This window comes from Panthera onca, chromosome A2, assembly GCF_046562875.1.
Source record: "Panthera onca isolate mPanOnc1 chromosome A2, mPanOnc1 haplotype 2, whole genome shotgun sequence".
NCBI classification, from domain to species: Eukaryota; Metazoa; Chordata; class Mammalia; order Carnivora; family Felidae; genus Panthera; species Panthera onca.
In genome coordinates this window covers 11,843,043-11,870,986 of record NC_138340.1, presented here as the reverse complement: position 1 = coordinate 11,870,986, position 27,944 = coordinate 11,843,043, and the positions used below count along the sequence as shown (strand labels likewise).

Below are 27,944 nucleotides of genomic sequence, written 5' to 3'. Positions count from 1 at the left end.
TCAAGAAAAGACACGAAGGAAGTTTAAATGCCTTTTACTAAGTACAAGAAGCAAGCATGAAAAGTCTACATACAATATGATTCCAACTGCCGTACATCCTGGAAAAGGCAAAACTACGGAAAAAGCAAAAATATCAGTAGTTGCCAGGGGCTGAAGGGAGGAAGAGATGAAGAGGCAGAGCACAGGGGTGTTTTAAGGCAGTAAACTACTCCGTATGATACTATAATAATGGATACATGTCATTATTGTAATAGGTCAACTTATAAGATATCAGAAAGCTTATTGTATATAAGTTCGGCTTAAACTCACCTTTCATGAATAATTGAGATAAAAGCTTATGTAGTTCCCTATTAGGATTATCGGAAATTACTAACCGCCCTATCTCGCTTGCGTAACTTCGCCTGCTTGCTAAATGGATAACTTAGGTTACAAAACGCTCCCCTATCCCTTCTACCAACATCTGGCCTAGGCAAAGACCAACATGTAAAAAGTCTCCAACTCACTGCCTCATGGTATCTTAGGTGTCTAACTATGATTGGTCATTTTAAACCCTCTTAGGACAAAGAACTTTAAATTGATAGGTTCCCACCAAAACTAAGGTCTGTATGTCACAATATAATTGGCTACCATAAAATGTTGTAAATTGTAATTGGTAACTAAATAATGATGTATTCTGACTTGCTAAAATCCATATAAGCTCACTGCTACCTTTGTTCGGGGCCATTCTCTGCATTTTTCTCCTTAAGATCAGGAGATCAGGTTTGGCCCGGCCATGAATAAAATCTTGCCCCGCTTCTATTCGGCGTCTGGTGGTGTTTTTCGACAGCACCCTGTTTCAATTATCCATTTGTCAAAATCCACCGAATACACAACACCAAGATAATAATGATGTGTCAATGTAGGTCCCTCCTTTGGAACAAATGTAGCACTCTGATGTGAGATATGATGGTGGGGAAGGCTGTGTGTGTAAGGAGCAGGGGTATATGAAAGGAGGGCTGGCAGGCAGTCTGGAGACCCCTTACCAGTTGTTGAATTTAGAGACTATTGGGAAAATTTAGAGTTTTAGTATGCTTTTGTTTTATTCTCTATCTGTTCATTGGAGATCTGGAGTGACCATAGATTTGATTTTGGGAGAATGCGCAATCAGCATGGGCGCGTGCCTGTGGTCAGCTGGAAAGGCTATCAAGGTCTTGTGCTCACACACCCTTCACCCCACCCCCACCCCTACTCCCACCCCTCCACCCCACCCCACCCCTACTCCCACCCCTCCACCGCTCCCTGCGTTCCGCAGGTCCCGAGCGCCCCCTGCTGGCTGTCAGTGGCGCTCTAGCAGAGGAGACCACACAGCTCTAGTCCTGGGAATCCGCCAGGGGGCGTGTATAGGGTCGGGGTGGATCCCAAGCCAGGGGGAGCTGGCGGGTCACTGGGGGCCGGCGCTCAGAGGCTCCACCCGCAGCCAAAGCCCGCCCTCGGCGCGCAGGATGAGCTCCGGCTTCCTGCGCGGCTCCTCCTTGTCGGGCAGGACCCGAAAGCGCAGCAGCGTGAGCGCCAGGACCACCTTTATCTCGGTCAGGGCGAACGTCTGCCCGATGCAGTTCCTGCGGGCGGCAGTGGGCACTCACTCGCCAGGGACCCCAGCAGGTCCCGTCGCGCCCCGAACCTGGCCCGGGACCGCCAGCCCCGCCCGCAGGGATACCGGAGGGGACTAACCGTGCCCGGGACCCCCATACGGGGGTCCCTGAGCTTGGCTCAGATCCCAGCCCTGAGCTCCCAGACAGAGGGAAGGGGCTCTGAGCACACCGCGGAGCCCTCCTTGGACCCAGCCACCCCGCACTGCCCAGGCCTTTACCCCCAACCTCTGGAGGAGGGGAGAGAAGGAGAACCATCCTCAACACCCCCTTTCCCGCCCCCACAGCCACGTCTGGGATCTCAGGCCCAGGCCCCTGCCCTCAGCACCTCATCCCCACCTCAGATGCCCGCTGCGCTCACCTGGGCCCCGCGGAGAAGGGAATAAAAGCCAGGGAAGACCTTTCCTTGATGTTTTCTGGGTCAAAGCGGAAAGGATTGTATACCTGGGGGCGGAGAGAGGTGGGACTGTTGGATGGGGTTTCCCAGGACAGCCGGCTTTGGAGACACAGGTGTGCTTTTCATGGAGGGAGCGATTTGCCAGGTCAGAACCCTGAGCCCTCCCTTAGGTCCCGCTAGGGAAGTGGCCAAGGATGAGGGTGGGTGGAGGGGAGGGAGGGGGAGGCAGCACCTCAGGGTCTGGCCACACGGATGGATTGTGGTGGGTCCCGAAAATACTAACGAGGCAGATAACACCTGTGGGAGGGGAGGGGCCAGTCAGGAAGGGTTTCACCCTGCCTGATGGGCCCCACCTCCTGCCCACGAGGCTCCTCCCCCTGGTGTTGTGGGCACCTTTGGGGATGACCCGGCCATCTGGGAGCACGACGTCCTGGGTACAGCAGCGGGAGACGACTGTGACCGGGGGGTGCAACCGCAGACTCTCCTTGATGCACATGGTCAGGAAAGGCAACTGGGCCAGGTCATCCCTAAGGACCCCTCCCCCCCGCCCCCGCAACAGTTATCCAGGGAGCAAAAACAGAGACCCTTACCCCCCACCCCCACCCCCGTTCTCTACTGCCCCATGAGATCATCTCTCCCTATAACAAAATAAATTCCAGATGGATCAAATATCTCCAAACCCATTAAGTTGTGCGCCTTAAAGATGTACAGCTTTTTAATGTGTCCATCACACCTCGATAAAGTGATATTTGGAAAAGAAGGGCAGTGTCACAGAAATAGGAGAGGAAATTTAGCTGGGTATTTTTAGAAGGTTTTCTGTGCAAAGCACAACACCCAAAATCCAACAATAAAAAGGTTTACGATTTTGCATAAAAATTAAATATTGTTTACTGCAAGAGAGCAAAATCAAAAGGCAATGAGTAGGAAACAAAAGAAACAGATCCAATGTTTTATTTCTCATGGTATTAGAGATCCTAGCTAATGCAATTAGACAAGAAAAAAAGAGAGTAAGGCAATCTGAAATGTGGGGGTAAGTGTGTCATTGTTGGCAGATAGTGATTCTATGCTTAGAATACACCAGAAATCTTTTATAAACCTTGAAGATCCAGTAAGGGGGAGTGGGGGTGAATTCTTTTTCTTTAATCCCCTTCAATTTGTGTGGTGATGTAAATTTTAATGATATAGTTAACTGGCTCAAAACTGGAAAATTATAAAACACCATTCTTACGACTCAACTCACTCATTTCCCATCCTCACGGTTTGCCTAGGTTATTTTTTTTTTAATGTATCCTTCCAGAGCTACTTTTTTGCATTAAAAAAAAAAAATTATACAGTAGCATACTATATACTATACACACTGCTCTTTATCTTTTTCAGGCAACAGCACAGCAATCTCTTCTTGTATATTTCCTGGGACTTTTGTCAAAAATAAGGGCTTCCTTATTCTGGAGCTATAAGATAATTTCCCACAGTTTTCTCTAAAGCATTTAAGGCACTTTTATTTTTTATTTTAAATTTGATTCCATCCTGGGGCACCTGCGTGGCTCAGTAGGTTAAGCATCCAACTTCAGCTCAGGTCATGATCTCATGGTTTGTGAGTTTGAGCCCCACACCAGGCTCTGTGCTGACAACTCAGAGCCTAGAGCCTGCTTCAGATTCTGTGTCTCCCTCTCCTCTCTGCTTCTCCCCCACTCATGCTCTCTCTTTCTCTCTCTCTCTCAAAAATAAATAAACATTAAAAATTTTTAAATATTTGATTCCATCCTGATGTTGTCATGTTACAATACATGAGAAGCAGGTTGAATTAACTTTTTTCTGGATAGCTCCCCAGTTGTTCCAAAAGCTTTTATTAAAAACATGTTTTTGGATACAAGACTCCATACTTAGTATTTACTATGTTCACTGGCACAAAATGTATATGCATATGAAAAAAATTGTTTTTCTATGTTGAAGTAACAACTAATTAGAAAAAATAAAGGAAGAAGAAGAAGAAGAAGAAGAAGAAGAAGAAGAAGAAGAAGAAATAAATACCTGGATTAAACTTAGATATGAAATCTCTATATTCCAAATGAATTTATAAATTTCTCTCAATCCCAATAAAAGATATGATTCACCATAGCAATGAAAGTATCTTAGGGTTGTGGTGCCTGGGTGGCTCAGTCATTTAAGTGTCCATCTTTGGCTGAGGTCATGATCTCAGTGCTCGTGAGTTCAAGTCCCACATCAGGCTCTCTGCTGTCAGCACAGAGCTCACTTCAGATCCTCTGCCTCCCCCTCCCCCACTAGAGCATGCACTTGCTCTCTCTCTCTCTCTCTCTCTCTCTCAAAAATAAACATTAAAAAATATATCTTAGGGTTAATTTAACCAAAAATGTATAAGATCTCTAAGAAAAATTTTGGACTTTATTAAAAGACTAAAGAGTATTTCAGTATCCAAAAATGGGGTATTTCTTCCACATTCTAGAATGGTATGCATTCATATTATGAAGTAATCTGTTTTCCACAAGTCAATCATATATTCAAGTCAACCTATAGAATATGTTCAATTCAAATGAAAATCTACCTGGTAGTTTTAAGAACTTGATAAACTTAATCCAAAACGTTTCCAAAAGAATAGAAGATCATGAAGTGCTAGGTCATTTTAAAAATGAAATATTAAAGAGGCATCTGGGTGGCTTGGTCGGTTAAACGGCCAATTTCAGCTCAGGTCATGATCTCACGGTTTATGAGTTTGAGCCCCACATCAGGCTCTGTGCTGACAGTTTAGAGCCTGGATCCTGCTTCAGATTTTGTGTCTCCCTCTCTGTCCCTTCCTTGCTCTCTCTCTCTCTCTCTCTCTCTCTCTCTCAAAAATAAATAAACACTAAAGAAAAAATATTTAGTGAAATATTAAAGAAGAGGAACTCACTCTACCAGGTATTAAGACTTATTACAGGGGCGCCTGGGTGGCTCAGTCGGTTAAGCGGCCGACCTCGGCTCAGGTCATGATCTCACGGTCCGTGAGTTTGAGCCCCGCATCGGGCTCTGTGCTGGCAGCTCAGAGCCTGGAGCCTGTTTCAGATTCTGTGTCTCCCTCTCTCTGACCCTCCCCCATTCATGCTCTGTCTCTCTCTGTCTCAAAAATAAATAAACATTAAAAAAAATTTTAAAGAAGAAAAGACTTATTACAAAGATGCAGTGATAAAACAAACAAACACACAAACAAACAAAAAACAGTGTGGCATTGCTGCAAAAATAGGAAAATAGACCCATGGAACAGGAGAGACAAGTAAGTGAAGCCCTAACATCTGGTAAGAAAAGCCCACAAAACCCTAACATAAGGCTAGACAGTATGACTGTAAAAGAAAATTTGGACAAATCTGTCTCCATAACAATTAACTAGAAGTGCCCCTCAAAAGTCAAAAGACAATCTTTAAATGAGTTATTGTAAGTAAATATGAAAAAAAGAGAAAAACTCAAAGAGAAAAATAAAGATGAGTACTAATCACATAACAAGAAATACAAATGGCTTATCAATGTATGCAGAAGAATGATCAGAAGGAAATTTTATTTTTATTTATTTTTTTAGAGGGGAGGCAGGGGACAGTGTGGAAGAGTGGCAAAGGGGGAGAGAGAGAGAGAAAGAGAGAGAGAGAGAGAGTGAGAGAGAGAGAGAGAGAGAGAGAGAGAGAATCTCAAGCAGGCTCCACACTCAGCACAGAGCTCAGTGCGGGTCTCAGTCCCATGACCCTGGGATCATGACCTGAGCTGAAATCAAGAGTCAGATGTTCAACTGACTGAGCCACCCAGGCACCCCTGAATAGACATTTTTTTTAAAGAGACACACAAATGATGAATAAGTACATGAAAAGATGCTCAAAATCATTAATTATCAGGGAAATCCAAGTCAAAATCACAAGGAAAAATCACCTCACACCTCACAGCTGTTAGCACGGCTATTACCAAAAAGACAAGAAATAACAAATGCTGATGAGGATGTGGAGAAAAAGGAACCCTGGGCACTGTTGGTGGGGTTTTAAATTCATGCAGCCACTGTGGAAAATAGTACGAAGTTTCCTCAAAAAAATTAAAAACTACAACTATCATGCTATCCAGCAATCTCACTTCTGGGTAGTCATCCAAAGAAGATGAAAACACTAACTCAAAAAGATATACGTAAACTTATGTTCATTGCAACATTATTTATGATAGCCAAGGTTATGAAAAACAACTGTGTCCATCAATAGGTGAATGGATAAAGAAAATGTGATATATACATGCAGTGGAATATTACTCAGCCATAAAAAGACATCTTGCCATTTGAGACAACATGGAGGGATCTTAAGGGCATTGTGCTAAATGAAATAAGTCAGAAAGAGAAAGACAAGCACTGTATGATCTAACTTATGTGTAGAATCTGAAGAAATGAACAAACAACAACAAAAACAATCTCCTAGATACAAAGAATAGGTTGGTTGTTGTGAGGGGTGGGGGTGGGGGTGTAGGTAAGCAAATGGGTGAAGGATAACTTTCAGTTATAAAATAATTAAGTCATAGGGATGTAATGTATAGCATTACATAGTTACTGTATTTTAGTTAATAATACTGTATTGGCTATAGTTGACTATAATTAATAATACTGTGGTTAATACTGCTGTATTGCATATTTGGAAGTCGCTAAGAGAGTAGATCTTAAAAGTTCTCATCACAAGAAAAAAAATTCTATAATTATGTATGGTGAAAAATGTCAGCAAACTAATTGTGGTGATCATTTTGTAATATATACAAATACCAACTCACTTTTTGTACACCTGAAACTAATATGATGTATATAAATGATACCTCAGTATTTAAAATGTTGGGAGTAGCCTCCAAAATGTGCAAAAGATGTTCAACCCCTTATTTAAATAAATATTCATTAAAAGAGGAAATATGAAAAATTGGCAAAGATTTAAAATTCAATACAATAATTCTATAGGTATGGGAAAGGTGGTAACATCAAATTCAGCTGATAGGAACAGATCTGAAATAGCTATTAAAATGACAAAAACTGAAACTGTCTTTGACTCAGCAATTGTCCTTCTGGAAATTTGCAGTGGAGAGACCTTTACATGTGTAAGCGTGGCCCAGTGTTCACAGATTCTGACTTATTGTTTGTTTTAGTAAAAAAGTAGAAACAATCCAAATATCCATCAATGGGAGATGTTAAGAGAAATTACAGTACAGCCATATGTTAGAATATCACACAGCAATCAAAACAGGAGGAAGTAGGGGGCACCTGGGTGGTTCAGTTTGTTGAGCGTCCAACTCTTGATTTCAGCTCAGGTCATGATCCTAGGCTTGTGGGATCAAGCATTGGGCTCTGTGCTGAGCATGGAGCCTGCTTGAGATTCTCTCTCTCACCCTCTTCCTTACTCCTCTTTCCTGCTTGCATGCTCTCTCTCTCACAAATAAAAAATTGTTTTTAATTTTTAAAGGAGGAATATGGGGGACACCTAAGTGGCTCAGTCAGTTAAGCCTCCAACTCTTGGTCTCAGCCCAGGGCATAATCTCACAATTCATGGGTCAAAGTCCCACATTGGGCTCTGCATGGGCAATGGGCATTGGCTCTGCATTGGGCTCTGCTTGGGATTCTTTCTCTGCCCCTCCTCTGCTTGCACTTTCCATCTCTATCACTGAATGAATGAATGAATGAATGCAGGGAATAGGGTTCACAAGTCCTATCACACACTGTAGGATGAAAGGAAAATCAGAACAGAGACTCTGGAAAGCAATTCAGCAATGTCTACTCTAATTGAGAACACTAACATACGTGTCCTTAACAAAGGGGTGAACCAAGTAAACCACTGAAAGCTTTGCAGCACACAGAGAGAAGGAGCTATAAGACACACTTTTGAGTGAATGGAACAAGTTACAAACAGTATGTATATGGAAATGCAAAATGTGTTAATGGACAAAAAGATTATATAGATGATAGATGATAGATAGGTGATATAGGTGATAGATGATGGATAATAGATGATAGATAATGATAGATAATAGATTATAGCTAGATAGATGATAGATAGATTGATAGATGATAGATGATATAGATGATAGATAGATGGATGATACATAGATAGATGATAGATAGTTATTGATAGATAATAGATAGATAGATAGATAGATAGATAGATAGATAGATAATTATGGAAAGAGACATAGCAAATCAATGAGTCTAAAAGTTTAAAAACCCCTCAGGAGACAGAAAGGGGATTAAGTTGGCAGGGGAGGATGTTAATGATAACCATAGTCTCCTTTGTAACGTCTCAGAACAAGAAGAACTTGTTCTCATCATTGCCTTTGTAATTCAAAACTATTTTTCAAAAACTCATATTCTGGGAAAAGGAAGAGATCTCAAGGATAGGTTGTTAATGTGTAGACCTTAATTCCCACTTGGAAGGGGAGAGGAGATAGTTTTCATATAAATGTGGGTATAAAGATAGATGTCTTCTGGAAGGATACACAGAAAATCACTGACAAGTGTTCCTCCTAGGGCAAGGATTTTTTTAAAAGTTCATTTCTACTCTAAACTCTGTTTTATATAGTCTTTTTTTTTTTTACCAAGTGTATAATTTTGTTTGAAGTCTTGTTGAAAAAGCTTAAAAATATTTCCCTACCTCACAGGACTGCTGTGCTGAGCAAAGGCTTGGAATGGAAAATATTACGTAAAAAATGCCTGTCCAGTCCAATGCCTCTTCAACATCCCCCAGACCCTGGCCTGTCCCAGGCCTCAGAATCCTTTTCCTGGTCCCCATGCAACAGCTTGTCCTCTCCAGTATGTTTCCCACACTAGCCCTAGAAAGATCTTCCTGGGGGGTGCCTGGGTGGTTCAGTTTGTTGAGTGTCGGATTTCATCTCAGGTCATGATCTCAAGGTTCAAGTGATGGAGTCCTATGTCGGGCTCTCCAGTAAGCATGGAGCTTACTTAAGTCTCTCTCTCTCTCTCTCTCTCTCTCTCTCTCTCTCCCTGTCTCCCTCCTTCCCTCTCTCTTCTCCCTCTCCCTCTTCCATTCCTCCCCTCCTCTTCCCTTTTGTCCACCCTGTCCTCTTGAATTAACTGCACCCCAACTGTACTCAAGGTTCAAGTGATGGAGTCCTATGTCGGGCTCTCCAGTAAGCATGGAGCCTACTTAAGTTTCTCTCTCTCTCTCTCTCTCTCTCTCTCTCTCTCTCTCTCTCCCTGTCTCCCTCCTTCCCTCTCTTTTCTCCCTCTCCCTCTTCCATTCCTCCCCTCCTCTTCCCTTCTGTCCACCCTGTCCTCTTGAATTAACTGCACCCCAACTATACCCAAACACCTACTGATCATCACTCAGGGTCTCAGCTGAGGCACTCTCTCTACTCTTATCCTTGCCTCTCTTACTCTCCATCCTAGCCCTGCCCAGGGGGTGGACCCAGGGTGTCCTGACCTGAGTCTATTCCCCCACCAGGCTGGAGCTCCAGGACACAGAATGGGCTGGTAGAATTGGAGATGGCACACAACTGGGGACAGAAAGGCAGCACGGCAGTGTTCTCTGAATGGGGACAGGATGAATGAAGGTGTTCCTGGACAAGAATTGAATGATTTCAATCCCTAGGTGTCCCCCATGAATCCTGGACTGAACGGTATTGAAGGAATTAGGAGGCAAGAGACAAGCAAACACTCAGGGAGTGAAGATATTGGGGGGGCGGAGAGAGTGTGATTTAGGAGAGAAAAGTAAGGGAGTGGAGTGGAAGTTCACTTACAGAATATGTACTAAGTGGTATCATCTGCCTTCATAATTGTCAATAATTCTCTTAGCAGCCCAGATCTTTCTGTCACTTTCCCCTGCTCTCCAGGCTAGGTACCAGACTGCTGCCTCTGGATTCTGCTCCTAGTCTCTCTAAGCAATAATGACACAATCAACAAAAAGTTCTTTCCCCTTCCCCAGCAGGGGAGCAGAGCCAATGAGAAGGGTTCCAGAACAGGACACGAGGACCTGCACTCACCATTCAATCTCTTTAGGCTCACGGTCCCTCAGGAGCTCTTGCACCTCCTGCCGACAGCGCTCCTGATACTCTGGGTGCTTCGCAAGGTTGTACAGGACCCAGGAGAGACCACTGGCCGTGGTGTCATGGCCTGAGAGGCAGCCAGACAGGCTTGGGTCTGTGGGCTTGTTCAGCACCAGAGGGCGGACGGCGCCCTTCGTTAGGGCCCTCAGGGAGGATGGGGAAGATGGGGTGGGATGGGGTGGTCCAGGGCCCACCTGCCAAGTCCCTGGGATTGGACAGACTCCTACCCCCTGCAGTCCCACACTGGGATGCTTACCCCCAAACATGAAGGTGTCAGCTTCAGCTCGGATATCCTCATCTGACAATTGTTTTCCATCTTTGTCCTGGAGAGAGTATAAGACCACTCCACCCCACCCACCCACACACACAGCAAGTCATATCCACTCTGAGAGCTCATAAGCCTAACTTGAGACAATCTCTGAAGCTCCATTATCCATCCAGAAACTATTACCAGAGGCCCCACCCCACAGGCCTTCTCCTCCGTGGCCTCTTTGCCTCCTGTTTTGTCCCTGGTGAGAGGGATCAGTGATCCATGAATATCTTCATGTTTCTACATGATGAGGACTTACTGGAAAGAAGTTATTGGCCACCTGGATTACAGGAGACTGAATGACAACTTCCCTTGGAAGTTGGAAATGAGCATTGCTCCGGAGCCATTTGCTCTCATTCTAGGATAGTAAATCCAGAGATTCCTTATCTCCCCTGGTGATAAGCCAACAGAACCTGTAGACTTTGCCTTCTCGGTGAAGACAATTGGTTTATACTCCACAACACTTTTCTCTACTTCTCTCTCTCTTACACACACAGAAGGAGAAGGAGAAGGAGAAGAAAGAGAAAGAAGGAGAAAGAAAAGGAGGAGGGGGGAAGGGAGGAGGAGGGGGAAGGGGAGGGGAGGAGGACAAAACATAGGCAGACGAGGAGGAGAAGAAGAAGAAGGGGCAGATGTATCAGCAGTCCTATATAAGTTCCAAGATTCATAATGTAGAGGTACCTCTCCTATGATGGAAGCATGGTTGGTTGCATGTACAGATAAAAGCATCATGTAGCTCTCAGAAGAATTTTAGAATGAGGAACCATGGCTACAATTCTACTATGGCCACCCTTATTTCATTTCTGTGAGTAACAAATGGGCTTCTCTGGATTCTAATATACAAATAAATAAATACACACGCGCACACACACACACACACGCATACACACACACACACACACACACACGCACGCACGACTACCTTATTAAGTAGAGTAAAATCTCAGGCCCTTCACAGTTGCAGACTTACAGTCCCCTGCAGGTTATATTCCATAAAGTCATCTCTAAAACATATCCCTAATCCATCCCTCCTTTCCTCAAACACCACCCATGACTCCCCAGTGCCCTCTGGATCAAGTCTAAGTCTTCAATTTGAAATCTGAAATCAAGGTCCGTTCTACCATTTGAATCCAGATCCCAGAGAAACCCACCTTGGTCAGCAGGAGCACATCAATGAAGTCCAAAGTCTTGGCCTTAGCCTTGGCCTTGAGGAAGTCATCAACACCCTCATCGGGGAGAGTGCGGCGCCGTTCCTGGATGACAGCATCTGTGAAGTTGTGCACCAGGCGGCAGGCTCTGCGGAAGCGTTGCCCATCTGGAGTGAGGTAGTACAGGAAGTCCATGTGCATGAAGATCTGCTGGTGCCGTTTTGCCACAAGGGCACTGAGCTCTAAGATGGCAGCAATATATTCACTAGGCTTCCTGCAGGATGAGGGCATGAAGGAAAGTAACAACTTAGCTCACCTGAAGGCTGAGAAAATGCCTGCTACCAGCAGCTGGGAGATATGGCCCATCAGAAAACTGAGTACCCAGGAACAGATGGCCCCACAGATACATGGTGGGGATGATCCAGGACACGTGACTCTCCAGACTTTCTTCTCTCCCTGATTCCCATTTCTGTGAGCTGCCTCCATGAACCCAGAACCCAGCTGACACATTATGCATCTCTCCTCTCTCTCCATACAGCTCAGACTTCATCTTCTCCCATTTGGTCAATGGACCCAATCCCCTCTCTAATCTTGCATCCAATTTCACACCATCCATTGTCTACACATCAGTTGGTCTTCTCCAATCTCAGATGTCCAAGAACAGCTTTGCCCATGACCTTCACCTGCTCAAACCTCAGATAAAGTTCATACCCTTTTGCCTGGCTTTTGAATGTCCTTAAGATATAGCTCCTGCCAACCCTTCCAATCTCATTCCCAAGGTGGCTCCTTACTGTGGCACATGCTTTACTCATCCTAGTCCCTTGGTCTTTGTCAAACATTTCTGCTTACCTGAAAGGATCACTCTTTCTCTTTCCCTTCCTTGTCCTTCTTTGTCCAACTCTGATCCGTCGCCTCCAGGAAGTCCCTTCTGATTGCCCTGGTCATCCCTCCCCTCCCCATCTACTCCCTTGGATCTACAGTTCATGTTCCCAGGTCCTGAGCAAGCACTCACTCCTGGCAATTGCTGTCAAAACCGAAGACACATTTCTGCAGACTGTCCAGGGTCATGAGGCTGATGTGCTCAAACATGTCCAATCGGGTGCTGCCCTCTGAGACCAGGCGTTTCCACTTGGCCTGGGCAGAGAAGAAGGTAGAGCTGGGGCTGGGACCTGCCTCCTCTGAACCCCTCTCCAACACCAACCACCAAGAGGGGATCCACCAGACCCAGGCTCCTTGTCCTCCACCCCAGGCACCCATCTCCAGGGAGGACCAGGATTGGGTGGGAGTACAAACTCTTACTATTAAGACCTCATGGCTGAAAGTCAGAAGACCTGAGTTCAAATCCTGACTCTGCCTCCTACACCCCTGTGTGCCCTTGGTCAACTCAATGCTGCCCTCTGGACTCCACCTGTCAAAGCTTCAGTAACAGTTAATATGACTTGTTCTGTTGTCAGACAAACCACATTGGAATCCCAGCTCCACTCATTAGCTCACTTGCTAGCTGTGTGAATGCAGGCAAGCTCCCTAACTTCTCTGAACCTATTTTCACCACCTGTAGTGAGATAATAATAATCATCTTTACCTCATATGGTTGTGAAAATCAAATTAGACAATATATGTCATGGAATGCACACATAGATTCTGGTGTATAGTAAGTGCTTGAGAAATGTTAGCTTTCATCATCTTAATTGTCATAAATTAAGAAAAAATTCCCCTGTGTTGAAAGAGGCGATTCATGGGCCCCGAGCACCCCTCCATCTTTTTGCTGGGTATGCCCCAAAAAGGCAAGGCTCTGATATTCTTTACTTAGGCATTTCTCAGAGTTGCATTTTCAGCAAACACCCTTAAGGAATAAGGTAATATTTCCCCCACACAAATGTCAGGTTTGCTTTTAATTACCAGAAGTCATAGAGTCCCTGAACCTGGTATGCCTCTCCTGTAATGCAACTTACTGCATAAGCATTGAAGCCCACCTATGTTATCCTCACAGGATTTGGTGACTTAGAGAAAGAATGCAAACCAAGAAGTACGTGTGCTTGCTGTGCTATGAGTAATAAATTGTTCTTTGTCTCTGACACAGGAGTCTTGTGTCTTCTGGCACAATCCACAAAACCATAACAATCTCACTCCTTAGCTTGCAAGTGTGAAAATAATCCCAGGCCCTTCACAAAACCCCCACCTCCAATTCTTCACTTCCTTATATCCACACCTTTTCAATGTGATTTTTCAGCAACTCCCATTAAAAGGTGGATGCTCTTTCACCACCTTTTGATTCTATAATGGCCTTTTGACTTGCTTTGGCCAGTCGACCATAGCAAAAATGACAAGGTGATCATCTTAAACCTAGATCTCAAGAGGCATTGAAGCCTCCTCTCAGTCTCCTGGAACCCTGCCTCAGCCATGGGAACAAGCCTGAGATGCTTTCTGGAGGGAGAGAATCACATTAAAGAAAGTTCAGTTGTCCAAGCTGAGACCACCCTAGATCAGCCTGCAGCCAGCCACTCCTCGAACATGTAAGAGGGCTGAGCCCAGATCTGCAAAGTACATACCTGACCCAGAGCTGATCACAAGCACATGTGATCCCATCCATGTCCAGAAGACCAACTGACTCACAGACAGGTTAGCAATAATAAACCCTTATTGTTTCAGACCAATGAGTTTGGAAGTGGTTCGTTAATTCAGCATAACTACTATGCAACCTTCATGGATAACCAAGTGGGTCTCAGGTTTGAAGGCTTCTTTGTAAGGGAAACATTGAAATTAACACCTTCTGAGCACCTGCTATGTGCCAGGGACATGAATACATTACATTATCTTGACTACCCTGCAAAGTGGGGACCATTATTCCCATTATATAGCTGAGAAAATTGAGGCTCAGAGAGGAAGAGCAATGGCCCCAAAGCTGTCTAGGAGAGCCAGAATTCCAGACAAGATATCTCAGAACCTCCATCGCCCCCAAGACTTCAGCTGGGACCCTGGGTTCAAAAGACTCACATGCATGACATTTACACTGTCATTGAAAATCTTCACATAGTGCTTCAGGATGTTGAAGTGGAAGGCGGGTGTCAGCATGCGGCGATGGCTGCTCCATTTGTCACCAGCACTCAGCAAGAGCCCATCCCCTAGTAGAGGCAGCCGCAAGAAGTGGGCAAAGGCACTGCCTCCCCCTGGGTCCCCAAGGTTGTCCCCAATCCCCTTCACCCACAGTTACTCACCCAGCCAGGGCTTCAAGAAGCTGTAGAAGACCGCGTCCTTGGGTGCAATGGCAGCTGACACGAATGAGGACCATCAGGGGTCATGGGGAGGGGGAGGGGAGGGGTTTGGGTTGGGGGAGTAGAGGGCCCAGCCAGGGGAATTCATACTCCCTCCAAGACCAGCTTAGCAGGAATGGGTACAAGAGCGGAGGAAACAGAGTGGGGAGGTGAGGGGGCACCATACCAGGCTGCAGCACAGAGCAGAGCAAAGGCAGAGCCCATGGACACACCCCTATGTACTTAGATGCTCTCTAAAATGTGGCACAACACATGTTGTGCCAGTCCAACATGTTCGAAACACCTGAGCACAAATCAGCACTCCACAAAATGCCTTTACAGGGACGTAGGACATCGCATCTGTCCCAGAACTCTCTGACATCTCCTGACATGGCCCCAACACATGTTAACATGCCCTGGCATGAAACAACATGTATAACACACACTGACCTGATGCAGCATCCTCTGACATGGACCCAGAGACAATCTGACACAACCTCAGTATGTCTCACAGATAGTCCCAGGCAGGACTTAAATACGATCTCACTAATGTCCCAGGCATGGACCAGGTATGACCCAGCCATATCCTAAGACCTGCCCTGGACAAGGCTCACATAAGGCCTCAGCATTTCTCAGAAGGACTCGAGGTTCCAGACCTCAGACAAACTCCAAACATGGTCCAGACACAACCCACAGGAGAACCAGACAATCTCAAATAGCATCCTAGACAAAAACAGACAGACTCCCCACATGCCTTGAATATCCTTGGCCACAGGTGAGCCCCAGACATGACTAAGGCCATCTTCATGGTTACCATGTACCCTATGCCAGGTATAACCAGGTATAAAGTATATCGGCAGTAACCAGAACACAGGTGGAAACATAAACGTGACCAGACCTGGCCATACAGCAGACATCGCACAATCACACCCTAGGTGTGAGCAGACGTGACCAGAGATCTGGCATGTGGGGTCCAGGCAAGACAGAGACAGTGGCGTCCCCACAACTGCATCTGGGTCACCCACCACACTGTCGGCAGCACAGAGACTTCAGCAGTGAGCAAGCCATGGCCGTGGGGTGTCTACCTGGAGCAAAGAGCACAGGCTTGATGCAGGTGGGGTGGAAGATTCGGATGACTGCATGCCAGGGACCCACCCACCAGCAGCACACATCCCCATAGGTGCTTGCCAGGTTTTGTGTGTACAGAAGACCTTCCTCTGAGCTCTGAATCTGAAAAGAAACAAAAAGGACCCCATTCACAGTCTTTCTAGATGGCCAGATGGAAGGACCCTGCAGAGCAAAGACCCAGACCTGAGCCCTGTGCATCCTTTCCAGCAGCTCAGTCTCCTCCCGGAATCCTTCCCCAGACCCTTGGTAAAACAATTGGGGCTCTTTGGTTACAGGAACAAAAAGGGTCTTTCCCCCATTTGGATCCCAAACACCACATTCACCTGGCTTCTCCTCTCTCCTCATTTTTCATATAAGAAAACTGAGGCTCTGAATGATGAAGTCATTTGCCCCCAGTCTCCCAGATGGTAAGTGACCTGCCTGAGATCTGAGCCCAAGTCCATCAGAATTCCAGGACCTGACTTCTTAGCCATCAAACTGCTTTGAGCCCCAAAACAATAGCTCTGAGAACCTACACTTGCCAAGACTGGGTAATCAGAGCCACAGTGATTAAATGAGAAACTGACCCTGGGATGCAGTCCAAGAAAATTAAAGGGAGTTTTGCAACTTTTCCCCTGGAACTGTTGGGATTAAGCTCGCTTTCCCATGGGGGTTGAGTTTCTTTACCAGAATGAAAGTGAAGCCATCACAGAGGAAAACAGAACTGAAATAATGAAGACAGATTCTTGATGATGTTATTTGAGACCTGGATCCAGCCATGCCTGAAGACAATGCTGTCTGGACTTCACTGTAAATAGATTTCCTTTCTTTGATTAGACCACATAGGGTTGAGTTTTCACCACTCACAACTGAAAAACACCTTGGCAGCCAGAGAGAGCTGGGTGCCTTCCCAGAGTCACCCAGAATTTGGGCGTTAAAGCTAAGGTTTCTGTTGGATGCTGCTTATTCCCCTGCTCAGCCTGGTCTGTCTGGAAGTACAAGAAACAGAAGCAAGTGAAGGGAGCTAGGCTGGGGTAGAGTCCCATCAAGGAGACTCCTGGGCCCTCAAGCAGAAGAGCAATGAACTTGGAGCAGACAAGATTGTAGAATAGGGTGGAAGGAACCAACCCACCAGAGGTGGGTGTCACAGAAAAAGCAGCGCAGGTATTCTGCCAACACTTGTTGCTCTGGGGATGGAGATGGGTGGGACTGAGGCCAGGCCTGGCAGGGGACCTCAGATGCTATCGATGTCCATCGCACCACTCTGCCCTCTGCTTTAAAAAAATTTCTGCTTGTCATTCCATACCCAGTTCCAATAATTCCTCCTCTAGGAAGTCTTCCAGCCTGCCCCAGCAGAGGCCTTGATTCATCTCTGGGATGACACAGCCATGTCCCTCTGGCCAATTCCTTACCTCACCAGGTCAAGGACCTCTCTGTCAACCCATCTCCTCAAGATTGAGGGTTCCTCCAGGACTGAGCCTTGGATTGAGGGCTCTTGGGGTCCCAGTGGTGCCCAGGACACCAGGGTTGGGGTGGGGGATTAGACAGAAATGGAAGAAGGAGACAGTGAGATGGGGATTGACAAACACAAGAAGGGAAGAGGAAGATGGCTGAGAGAGAAGGGGGAAGTGAGGCCAGTGACCTGCTGGTGTTGCGTGAAGCTTCGAGAAAGAGGGGGTGACAGCCATGGGTTGTGTCACAGCCCATCACCACAAGCTCTGCATGAGTACCTGAGGCATTGGTGATAGTCCGGATCATGTCAGGGTGGCACAAAGTGATAAGGGGTATGGTGGGGCCCAGCCACGTCACAAACCCCTTCGAGTAGGCGGCCACCAGCTGAGTTAAGACCCTCAAGCCCTGCTCTGTGGGGTGAACCTACAAGCAAAACAGGGGCCATCACCTCCACAGAAGGAGCCACGGCAAGTTCCCCTGCAACCTCTGCAGTGGTCAGTGTGTCCAGACTCCGCATAGATGGAGATCTCTGTTTCTTCCTGCTCCTTCCCTTGGGGGCAGAGGGATCCCGGAAGACTCTCCATGTCCCAAGGGTCCCTCCCAGGACACAGGGAGAAGACATGCTCCCTGCCCCCAGAGAGGCCAACCTTGGCTTGAGAAGTCAGAGCTTTCTTCTCCTGGGAGTCATTCCAATCTCAGGGAGGTGCCCACAGGAACAGCAGGGTGGCCTCACGTTTTGTACTGGGGCTCCTTCCCATGTCCTGTCATGTCCTGGCCAGTCCACACAGCCACCCCGTTCCCCAGATGGTGAAGGTGTGCAGACCTTCCAGCTCTGACAGACCCCAGGACACAGGTGTGAGCTCTGCCCATCAGTCAGGAGGGCAGCTCCCACCTACGTCCTCTTCTGCGCGCCAGCTTGCATGGTGCATCCCATCTGTCTGTCTGTCTATCTATCTACCTCTACCTATGAACCTATGGACTATCTATGAACCTATACCCTGAACCTATGGACTCCCCCATCAGCCGTGCCTTTTACAAATGAAGAAACCCAGGCTGCGTCCCCCAAAAGGAGAAGGAGGGGGGCTTGCCTCCCAGTGAGGCATCCTCTCCAGTCCCACGGGAAGCCCCATCCCGGCCTGACAAATACTTCCAGGTGCTCCAGACAGGTGAATACAAGTCATTTTCACTTTAGTGACTGTTCCCTGCTCCCTAAGAACCCTGAGGCATTTGAGGAGATTGGCCCAGAGAGGGAGAGTGACTCAGCTGAGGTCACACAGCAAGAGGGACTGGAGGAGAGAAGAGTGACCAAGACCAGCCTCCATGGCCAAGCCCTGGAGCAGGGAGTGGAAACAGTAACTTTATAACATTCCTGCTGCCCCCAGGGTTTGTTAAGAACATTCCCAGACCCAGCATCTCAGGCAAACTTCACAATGAGCTTGGAATGCCCTCATTCCAAACTTGGCCATAATGAGCAATAAAATAGCAGGAAGTCCTTCCCCCAGCTGTGGTCCTCATGCTGGGCAGTTAAGGAGAGCTGTGCTCCTCCCTCAGCCTGTCTGGGGATGAGAAGGGTTAGCCGCTCATCCCTTTGACCTTGAACATGGCAGGTAATGGCAAGCTCACCACCTATGTCATCAAACACTTACCTGAGTGCCTACTGTATGCCAGCTCCTGGGCTGGACAATGTAGTATCTGATCCCCAGAGCAACTATCCAGGTAAAGAGGTGGAAAATAAGGAACTGGACAATTAATTCTTTAAGTATGAGCAGACCCAGGTCAAAGGTCCCTGCAGGTGGGGAGTCAAAGAAACCTTCTGTAAGGGGAAGTGAGTGGTTAACTTTATTCAGGTTGGGCAATGGGCCCATTGGGACATCTCAGCAGGGGAGTGTAGACTGAGAGGAAGCTTTCCTGGGGAGGGGTGTGGGTGGAGAGCTAGACCCCTGTGAGTCGAGGTGGGGAGGTCATAGGTAATTCCTGTAGGTAAGTGAGCAGACACAAGGGAATGGGCCAGGTAGGGAGCGGACCCTGGACAATGCCCCTGAGAAGGTCCCTGGGGTAGCCACGGACACTGGGAATGCCAAGGGACCCTGCTCTGTGCAGCCCGCCCTGGGAGCCCTTCAGAGGGACATTAATGTGGGGAAGAGAGGCAGGAAATGGATTCCAAACAGGCTAGGGGTGCGAAGATGAAGATGTGGAAATGGTCTGGGATGAACGAGTGATTAAAGAACGGCTCCCTAGCCTTCCTCATTCTCTGCTGTCCCAGACCCCAGCCCCACCCCAGGTCCCCGTTCCCCACCCCTGGGAAAGTGCATCCACCCCGCTGCCCCAGGCCCATCCTGCCACCCACACTCACCAGTCCGAGGTGACCCCAAAACCAGTTCCGCTTCGGGGGCTGCGGGAAACACCGGAGGCGGCAGCACGTGTCATAGAAGCTGTAGCTCCAGGCCAGGACGCGAGCCAAGAGCCAGGAAACCCCCACCAGAAGCAGGAGCAGCCATGGGGAGGCTGCCACCTGCCCGAGTCCCAGCCAGGACAGGCTCAGCATCCTGGAGGCAGAGGGGACAGATTTTCCTGAGGCCGAGGAAATGGGCCCAAGGGTGAGCTCTCTGGACTCTTCAGGAGCAGAGGGAGAGCCCCTCCCCCACACCGGGATGGAAGGGTCAGGGACTGAGAGGGGTAGGCATGGTGAGTGCTCAGCACTGGGCAAACGGTGATTCAGAGAGAGGAGGAGGACCTAGAGAATTCCAGAGGGAGAGGCAGAGTGAGTGAGAGGGAGAAAAAGAAAGACAGAGACACAGAGAGATAGCTAACCACCCACCAGTAGCCACTCTGCTCCCAGCGGCTCTCTGGAGCCACCCCACCCTTGGGCAGCATCCTTTGCTACCCAGGATCAACCCCCAGCCAGGTACCTTCAGACCACAGCAGCTTATCCACACAGCCTCCTCTCCCCTCCTCTTGGAAAGTCTTTGTCCCTGGAGCCTGACCTAGGGGACACTGGCAGTGACCAGGCTAAACCAGCCAGTCCCTGCTTGCCTGCTTACCTCCTCCCCACCTGGCAGTGGCCCAACTAGCAGGTGGGGGAGGGGGACTTCCGTGTTATAAAGAGAGAATGGGTTCTCAGAACTCAGCATCCCCCACGTGGGGGTGGGGGATCCGTTGATGGTTGGGCAAAGGTGACTCCTGGCCCCCAAGCTAACAGCCACCCCTGCCCTTTCAAGGCCAGCAGGGCACAGCAGGGAAAAGCTTGAACATGACAGTTCAGGTGCCATGGGGGCAGAGTCCAGCCAAGCCTAGTCCCAAAACATCTCTGGGGCTCCTCTCCACGTACGAGGCAGGTCAGAGGCATGCACCATTTCCCAGCGCAGAATCAGGAAGCCTCGGGCCTCCGGGCTGCACAGCCTGGCAGGAGTTCAAGTCCTGCCTCCAAGCAGCCTAGGGCCTGGGCTGACACAAGACCGCAGGGGACAGGAACAAAAAGCCCTTCTGGCTGGGGGTTACTTGCATCAGACTCAGGGGGTAAAGGGCCCAGTGGGAAGAAGGCACCTGGAGGTGAGGGGGTGAGGCTGCAGGAGGCCAGGAGAGGGAGGGGGGCCCAGACAGAGCTGGGAGACCCTGCATGCAGTTCAGCCCCCTCCTGGCTGTGACCTTAGGCTGTGCCGGCCCTCTCTGGGCTCAGTCTTGCCATCTGGGAAATGGGATGTCAGATGAGGGCCGGAGAGGGGGACAGAAGACTGTTCCACAGGAAGGTAGGAAAGATCAGGGACCCCTAAAAAGATAAGTTGCCAAGAAAGAGCTCGTGACTAGTGTGTGTGCTGCTCTGTGCCAGCGTTCCACGTAAAGTAAACCTACTGTTTGCAGAAGACTGTCTGTAAAGTGTGTCTACTATGTGCTGGGTACCGCAAAAAGTGTGCCTACAGTGTGTTGGGAACTCTACATGAAGTGTGCCTACCTCGAGCCAGGTACGTCGTATAAAGTACACCCACTGTGCGCCCCTTCTGTTTGACACAAATCCTGTCAACCGTATGCCAGGTGTTGACCGAAAGCATGCTTACATGTGCTGGGGACCCTCTATAAGGCATGCCTACTAAGTGCTAGGTGCTCTACATAAAGCACACCTACTGTGTTGGGTATTCCATGGAAAGTATACCTACTGTGTGCCCAGTGCCCTCTTAGAGCTCTCCTACTGTGTGGCAGGTGCTTTACATAAAATAAGCGTACTCTGTGCAAAGTACTTTACATAAAACATGCCTACTGTGTGCCATGTACTCTTTGCTGTGTACTCTGCAAACACCTTGACTACTGTGTGGCAGGTGCTCGACATTAAGCATGCCCACTGAGTGCCAGGCACTGTGCATAAAATGCTCCTTCTGTGTGCCAGGCACTCTATGTAAAGTAAACTATTGTGCACCACGTGTTCTGCCAGTGAGATAATGCAACATCTCCGCCCCCTCTCCCCCACACCTGCCAACTCTCTGGGCCAGTGCCCTGGAATCAGAGAGAGAGAGATCCAGGCGATGACATCCATAGGACGGAAGATGCCTATTTAACAGAAGAGCAAACTCTGGCCCAAGAGCCAGAAGGCCCAAAGATGCCTATTTAACAGAAGAGCAAACAGAAGAGGCTCAGAGAAAGCAAGCCTCTGGCCCAAGTTGCAGAGCTGGGAGGATCCCAGGTCTGTCACACTCCTAAGCCCGGGCCAAGCTTGGCAAAGCTAATGAGCAGGGGACAGGCGAAGAGTCGTCCTGACACAGGGAGAGTGCTGGGAAGACCCCAAACCTCCCTCTCCCTCTGGCCAGGGGGTCCAGGTGGCTGGTCCTAAAGCCATCAGTGGGATGGGTTGCACCCTCTTCCCACCCCACCCCCAGATTTCCTACCCCTCCGTGGAGGCAGCCCTCCCCTGCTGGCAGGCCCATCCATATCAGGGCCAGGAGGCAAGGTCAGAGTACACTGATCCAGGCAGAATCCTGGACATACAAAGAGAAAGAGCACCCAGTGCCTAGAGTGGCTCAGCTCACTGTGCACCTACTGTGTGCCAGGAATGGGCAGGCAGCTACAGCAGGAATGGCATTTGTCCACATGAGCCACGATCCCGTTTTAAGCCCTGTAGATACATTAACCACGTTTTTCTCCCTATTGTACAGCTGTCCCAAGTCACACAGCCGGTGGAGCCAGCCTGGGCACCGGGGCAGCCCCCACTTCCCACTAGGCGCCCTGACGCACTCGGCCATGCTCCTTCCCCTCTGCAGATGGGCATTTCGTCAGCGCCACCTCCTAAGATAGCAGGAATAATTTTAAAAGCCGATGCACATAAAACACATAGGACAGAAGAAGGGCGGGCTTACTAAATGCCAGTCACTGTTCTCGCTGCTGTTGTTGTGGTGCAATTATTCAACAGCCCCACAATTCACGAGCCCGTTTTGACAGAGGAGGAACCAGAGATTGAGACAGGTGAAGCAATTGCTACAGCCCCACAGCTAATGAGGTGAATATGACAGCACAGATGGCAGCAGAGCCTAGAACATAGTACATGCTCATTAAATACCTGGGGATGAAAGAAAGGTTTGCAGCCATGAGTTCTAAGGATCGGTTACTCAGTGTGGTCCTCAGACCTCCACCGTAGGCATCACCTGAGATCTTGCAGGAGATTCAGAATCTCGCACCCCGGCCCAGAAATATTGACTCCAAACTGCGTCTAAGTAGATCCTCAGGAAAAGTGTACATGCCTTCAAGCTTTAAGAAATGTTGCTTTAAGGGCGCCTGGGTGGCGCAGTCGGTTAAGCCTCCGACTTCAGCCAGGTCACGATCTCGCGGTCCGTGAGTTCGAGCCCCGCGTCGGGCTCTGGGCTGATGGCTCGGAGCCTGGAGCCTGTTTCCGATTCTGTGTCTCCCTCTCTCTCTGCCCCTCCCCCGTTCATGCTCTGTCTCTCTCTGTCCCAAAAATAAATAAAAAACATTGGGGAAAAAAAAAAAAAAGAAAAGAAATGTTGCTTTAAGACCTCTGAGTCCAGGTTCTGCAGAGAAAGTGGGGAGGGGAAAGGCTTCACTTCTCTGATTCCCACTTTTATCTTGTTTTGTTTCAGTCATAACGTAAGGAGAAAAAAAATCTAAATCTCCAGGGGTTGTTCACACAACCACGTGTCTACTGACCATCTGTTGTGTGGGGGGCACACAATTTTAGGCACCGGGAACACAGACTCCACTGTCAAGGGTCTTGCATCCGGTGGGGAGATGGGCGGTGATCCAGTAAGTGATCAAGAACATAACAGACCGTGATAAGGGATGTGCCGGGGGGAGGGTCCCACCTTCAGCCTGGCATCAGGGTGAGCAGAGACCTGGAGGAAGAGGGAGAGTCACCAGGGGCAAGCGTGGGGCGGGATACCCATGCTGCACAAAAAGGCAGGTGGCTTGTTGTTCTTTTGACACGGGGGCTAAGAGCACACACATGCAAGATCACACAAGTGACCAAGACCAAGGCGGCTGGCAAAATCCGGCCCCATACTGAAGCTATAAGGAGGTGTTGAACTTTGATGTGTCATACCAAGGACTAAAACCCCAGAGGGCCTCTGGGCAATGGCCCCCAGCCAGACACAAAAATGCAGAGGTTGATCCCCCACAAAGGTCAACCCCCATCCCCCAACCCACAACCCCCAGTGATCAAGAATGCAGAGACTATTGGCCCCGGGGCTCCCCTGACTCTTGAGACAGGAAGCCTCAGGTGTGGACATTCTGCTCTGAGCCAGAGAAGGATCAGAGCGTCCCCAGTGGTCTCTCATCCAACAAGGAATGTCTCAGCTGCCAAATGGCACAAGCCTGGCTTATGCAATGGCCCCCAGCCACACACAGAAAGGCAGAGGTTGACCCCCCCTCCAGACGTCAACCCCCATCCACACCCAGAGCCGGGAAGTGGACAAGTGTGTGTCAGACCAGAGGTGGCAGTCACTCTGTGTGTGAGTCACCAGCTTTGGGCACAGCCTATCACCCCTCTGAGCCTCAGTCTTCATGTCTGTAAAGTGAGCTTGGTAAACCCTCACAGGGCAATGCAAGCATTCTATCAGACCCCATCAGGGAGAATAGGGGAAAGGGCCTTTCAAAGTGACATGTGAAGGAAATGTTTCCATTTGTGACTACATGGGAGGACAGATGGACCTTGAGGGCATTATGCTAAGTGAAATAAACCAAACAGAGAAAAACAAGTACCATATGATCTCACTTATATGTATTCTTTTAAAAAAATGAACTCAGAAATAGGGAACACACCGCTGGTGGCCAGAGGGTGTAGGCAATGGGTGAAATGGGTGAAGGAGGTCAAAAGGTACGAATTTCTAGTTATAAAATAAATCAGTCCTAGGGATGCAATGCAAAGCTTCGTGACCATAGTTAATAACACTGTATTGTATATTTGAAAGTTGCAAAGAGAGTAGATCTTAAAAGCTCTCATCACGAGAATAAAAACAGTCTATAGCTACGTGTGGAGATGGGTCTTCACTACACTTATCGCGGTCATCGTTTTGCAATATATACACATGTGGAATCATGCTGTGCACCTGAAACTAATATAATGTTATATGCCGATCATACCTCAATTAAAAAATTGGCATATGAGTAATGAGCTTGTCTACGGCTAAAGCTTCTGAATATGTGTGTGGATCTGTGTGTGTGCATGTGTGCATATGCACTGAGAAAATTCCAGAAGAATCCACACATCACAGTGGAAGTGGAGAAAGTGGAAGTCGAGTCTTTATCCTTCTCACGTGCTACTAGTCTCACGCTTTCTCTCTCCCACACTGTGTTGCTATACTTTTTATCACGAAAACACAAATTTCAGAAACAAGGATTGTCACAGTGGGGGAAGGGGCACATGGTTGCTGCACAGAACAGGTGAGCAGTTTTTCTTTTGTGACACCATGAAGACACCTCTCCCAGGAGTCAGCCTGGGGTCTCTCTACACCAAGCATGGAGGCTGCCTGGTGGCTGGAGTCTCTCTTTTCCTTTCCTCGGCCTTTGGGAAGGAACAGGTTCCGGATTCAGCCCAACAGAGTTCGGATCCCAGCCCTGCTCCTCGCTGGCTGTGTGACCTTGGACAAGTCACTTGTCCTCTCTGCGCTTCATGCCCTCCTCAGTAAGATGGAAAGGGGAACTTACACCCCCCAGGTAGTTTGTTCTTCAGCAACAACAACAAAAAGAAAAAAACAGTATCAGAGACTCTATGCCAGTGATGGTGCTTCAACCCGAGACCCAGGATGAACAAAACAGATAAGGTCTCTGGATGGTGGTGCTCATGTCTGATGGGAGAAGCCGATGGGAAACAAGACCAAGTCAGATGGTGGGTGGTAATGAAGGAAATTAACAGAATGAGAACCAGCAAGTGACCAAGGAGGCAATCGGGGAGGGCTGCCCTGTGGAGGTGACCTCTGAGCAGAAACCTGAGTGACATGGAAGAGTGAACAGTGAATAACGATCGCTCTTTGCCCCTAAAGCCACAGCAGGACTGTAAACACCCGGCACACAGCGAGGTAATCAAATGGCTTGAAAACTCTGTCATTCCTCCTTCCTTCCTCAGACATGCTGAGGTAAACAAAGACAATAGAGGCAATTTCACTCAGTATCCATCTGTGAGGGAAGCAGGAACCAGCCCTGTAGGGAGATCCACGGTGGTGACATGTGGCCCAACACTCAAGCTGGAAATGGTTGTTCCATTTCAGTCGCCGTAATAAAGATCAGGAAACCCAACCAGCCCCCAAAGCATGTCAAGGGCCAGACCCATAAGCTGGAGTTTCCAGCTTCTTGGCATAAGGACCAGGAGAGCAAAGAAGCTGGCTTTGGAAAAAGAAGGCTGAAGGGAAACTTCAGGAAAGTCCTGGGGCCCCAAAATAGGTGCATCAACTTCCCCTGCACAGGACTTTTGGGGTGGTGTCAGCTCTGGAAAGTAGTCAGGCCACCCCCACCACTCCAGCAGTGGGGGTCGCCATCAACAGAGATCATCCCTGGAGGGTAAAAGGCTATTTCTCATGCAAAAGCCAAGGAGGGGGGCCCCAAGGACATCACAGAAAAACAAAAACAAAAACAGAAGGGCGTGCAAGGGAACAGGCAGGATTTTGCCCCCCTCCCATTCTGATGTCTGCTTAGCCAGCAGACAAGGGAGCCACCCTGGTGCAGAGGAACTGTTGAACCCCCCTCTGCGGAGACATGTGGAGTGGACACCAACCCAGGTCAAGACACCGGGCTACCACAGGAGTCTTTGGCCACCTCCCTACAGCCTCTTGGGGTCAAATGAGAATATGGCGTTGGGTCAGTGGTGGGCACCTGCAGGCAATCCGAGGAGATTAGAGAAATGGCGTCCATTCTCTGCCGAAGGCTACCTCCACTCTCCGTGACAGTTAAGCTCTCTGGATTCCAGAAATAGCTACTCTTTGGCCCCATCAACCTGGCAGTGGTGGCGGCTCTCAGCTGATGCTAGCCCCAGGACGCTGCACTAGCCTCCACGGTTTCCCTTGGCCCTGCCCATAGCTTTGTAAAGGGTTCCGTCTTCCAGTCACCCTTATTTAACCACTTAAGGTCCCTGCCCATTACAGGGTTTAGCGACTTCAAGATACACACAGTCACACCCTTACACACACACACACACACACCAATGCATCCACGTGTGCACACAGTGGCACGCTTACACACACACACTCACTGTGCACACACAAACACACATGCACACAGATTTACACACATGCTCCCATCCATGCACCCAATTACGTGGATACACTCACATACACACACCCTCGCACATGCATACACACAGTAGCACGAACGCACACACAGTCACACATACACTTTGACACAGACACGCTCACACACGTGTTGAATTAATGGAGACCAGAGGCCAGGCCAGAGCCTGTTGTCCCCAAAATTTCCAGCAGAGGGCGCCGCCCACACACCCAAGAAAGGAAAGAGACCCACAGCAGTTAGTGACAGCAGGCTCGTGTCCTTTAGAATCAATACACGCAGGTGCAGCAGAGTCCTGGGGATCGATGGGCTTCATGCCTCTCCTCCTCCCTCTCTCATTAATTCACCATCACAGTCCTTAGCAGAAACTCAAAGCCTGTTTGTAGAGCAAGAGGAGACATTGAACACAGGTACGGCTCACTCTTTGGAGGAGTTAGCTGCATGGTGGAGGGAAGAAATGGTTCATTACTGGGAAAGTGGGTCAAGGGAAGGGACTCTTTAAGACTGAGGAAACAACAACATTTTCTGTGTTCCAATGGGAATTACCTAATAGAGTTCAGGATACATGATCAATATACAAGAATGTATACAGAAGATATTCTACCTAGAATATAGAACATAGAAATTCTATTTCTATATTCCAGGGATTAGAAAACTATGGTCCATGGACCAATCTGGCCTGTGGCCTGTTTTCGTATGGTCTATAAGCTAAGAGGTGTTTTTATATTTTAAGAGGACTGTAGGGTGCACCTGGGGGGCTCAGCCGGTTAAACGTCCTACTTTGCTCAGGTCATGATCTCACGGTCTGTGAGTTCAAGCCCTGCATCAGGCTCTGTGCTGACAGCTCAGAGCCTGGAACCTGCTTCAGATTCCGTGTCTCCCTCTCTC

At 48.4% G+C, this 27,944-nt stretch overlaps 1 protein-coding gene across 4 annotated transcripts; it reads right to left on the bottom strand.

The window, feature by feature from the left end:
- Positions 1-1,258: 1,258 nt before the first annotated feature.
- LOC132678307 (cytochrome P450 4F3) lies at positions 1,259-20,382 on the bottom strand. 4 transcript variants are annotated; one of them, XM_078443245.2, is made up of 13 exons: positions 20,161-20,382; positions 19,696-19,888; positions 17,621-17,765; positions 14,748-14,801; positions 14,527-14,654; positions 12,545-12,666; positions 11,536-11,806; positions 10,331-10,397; positions 10,012-10,141; positions 2,419-2,552; positions 2,258-2,322; positions 1,990-2,072; positions 1,259-1,598 (listed from the first exon to the last, which is right to left on the bottom strand). In XM_078443245.2, exons 1-13 carry the CDS (start codon positions 20,214-20,216, stop codon positions 1,421-1,423), a joined length of 1,626 nt encoding a protein of 541 aa, XP_078299371.2. In that variant the 5' UTR covers positions 20,217-20,382; the 3' UTR covers positions 1,259-1,420. The 4 variants fall into 4 exon arrangements, with proteins under 4 accessions (XP_078299371.2, XP_078299370.2, XP_078299374.2 ...); XM_078443244.2 differs by lacking the exon at positions 17,621-17,765 and adding an exon at positions 15,869-16,013 and having other exon boundaries at positions 20,161-20,381; XM_078443248.2 differs by lacking the exon at positions 17,621-17,765 and adding an exon at positions 15,869-16,013 and having other exon boundaries at positions 20,252-20,381.
- Between the last annotated feature and the right edge of the window lie 7,562 nt (positions 20,383-27,944).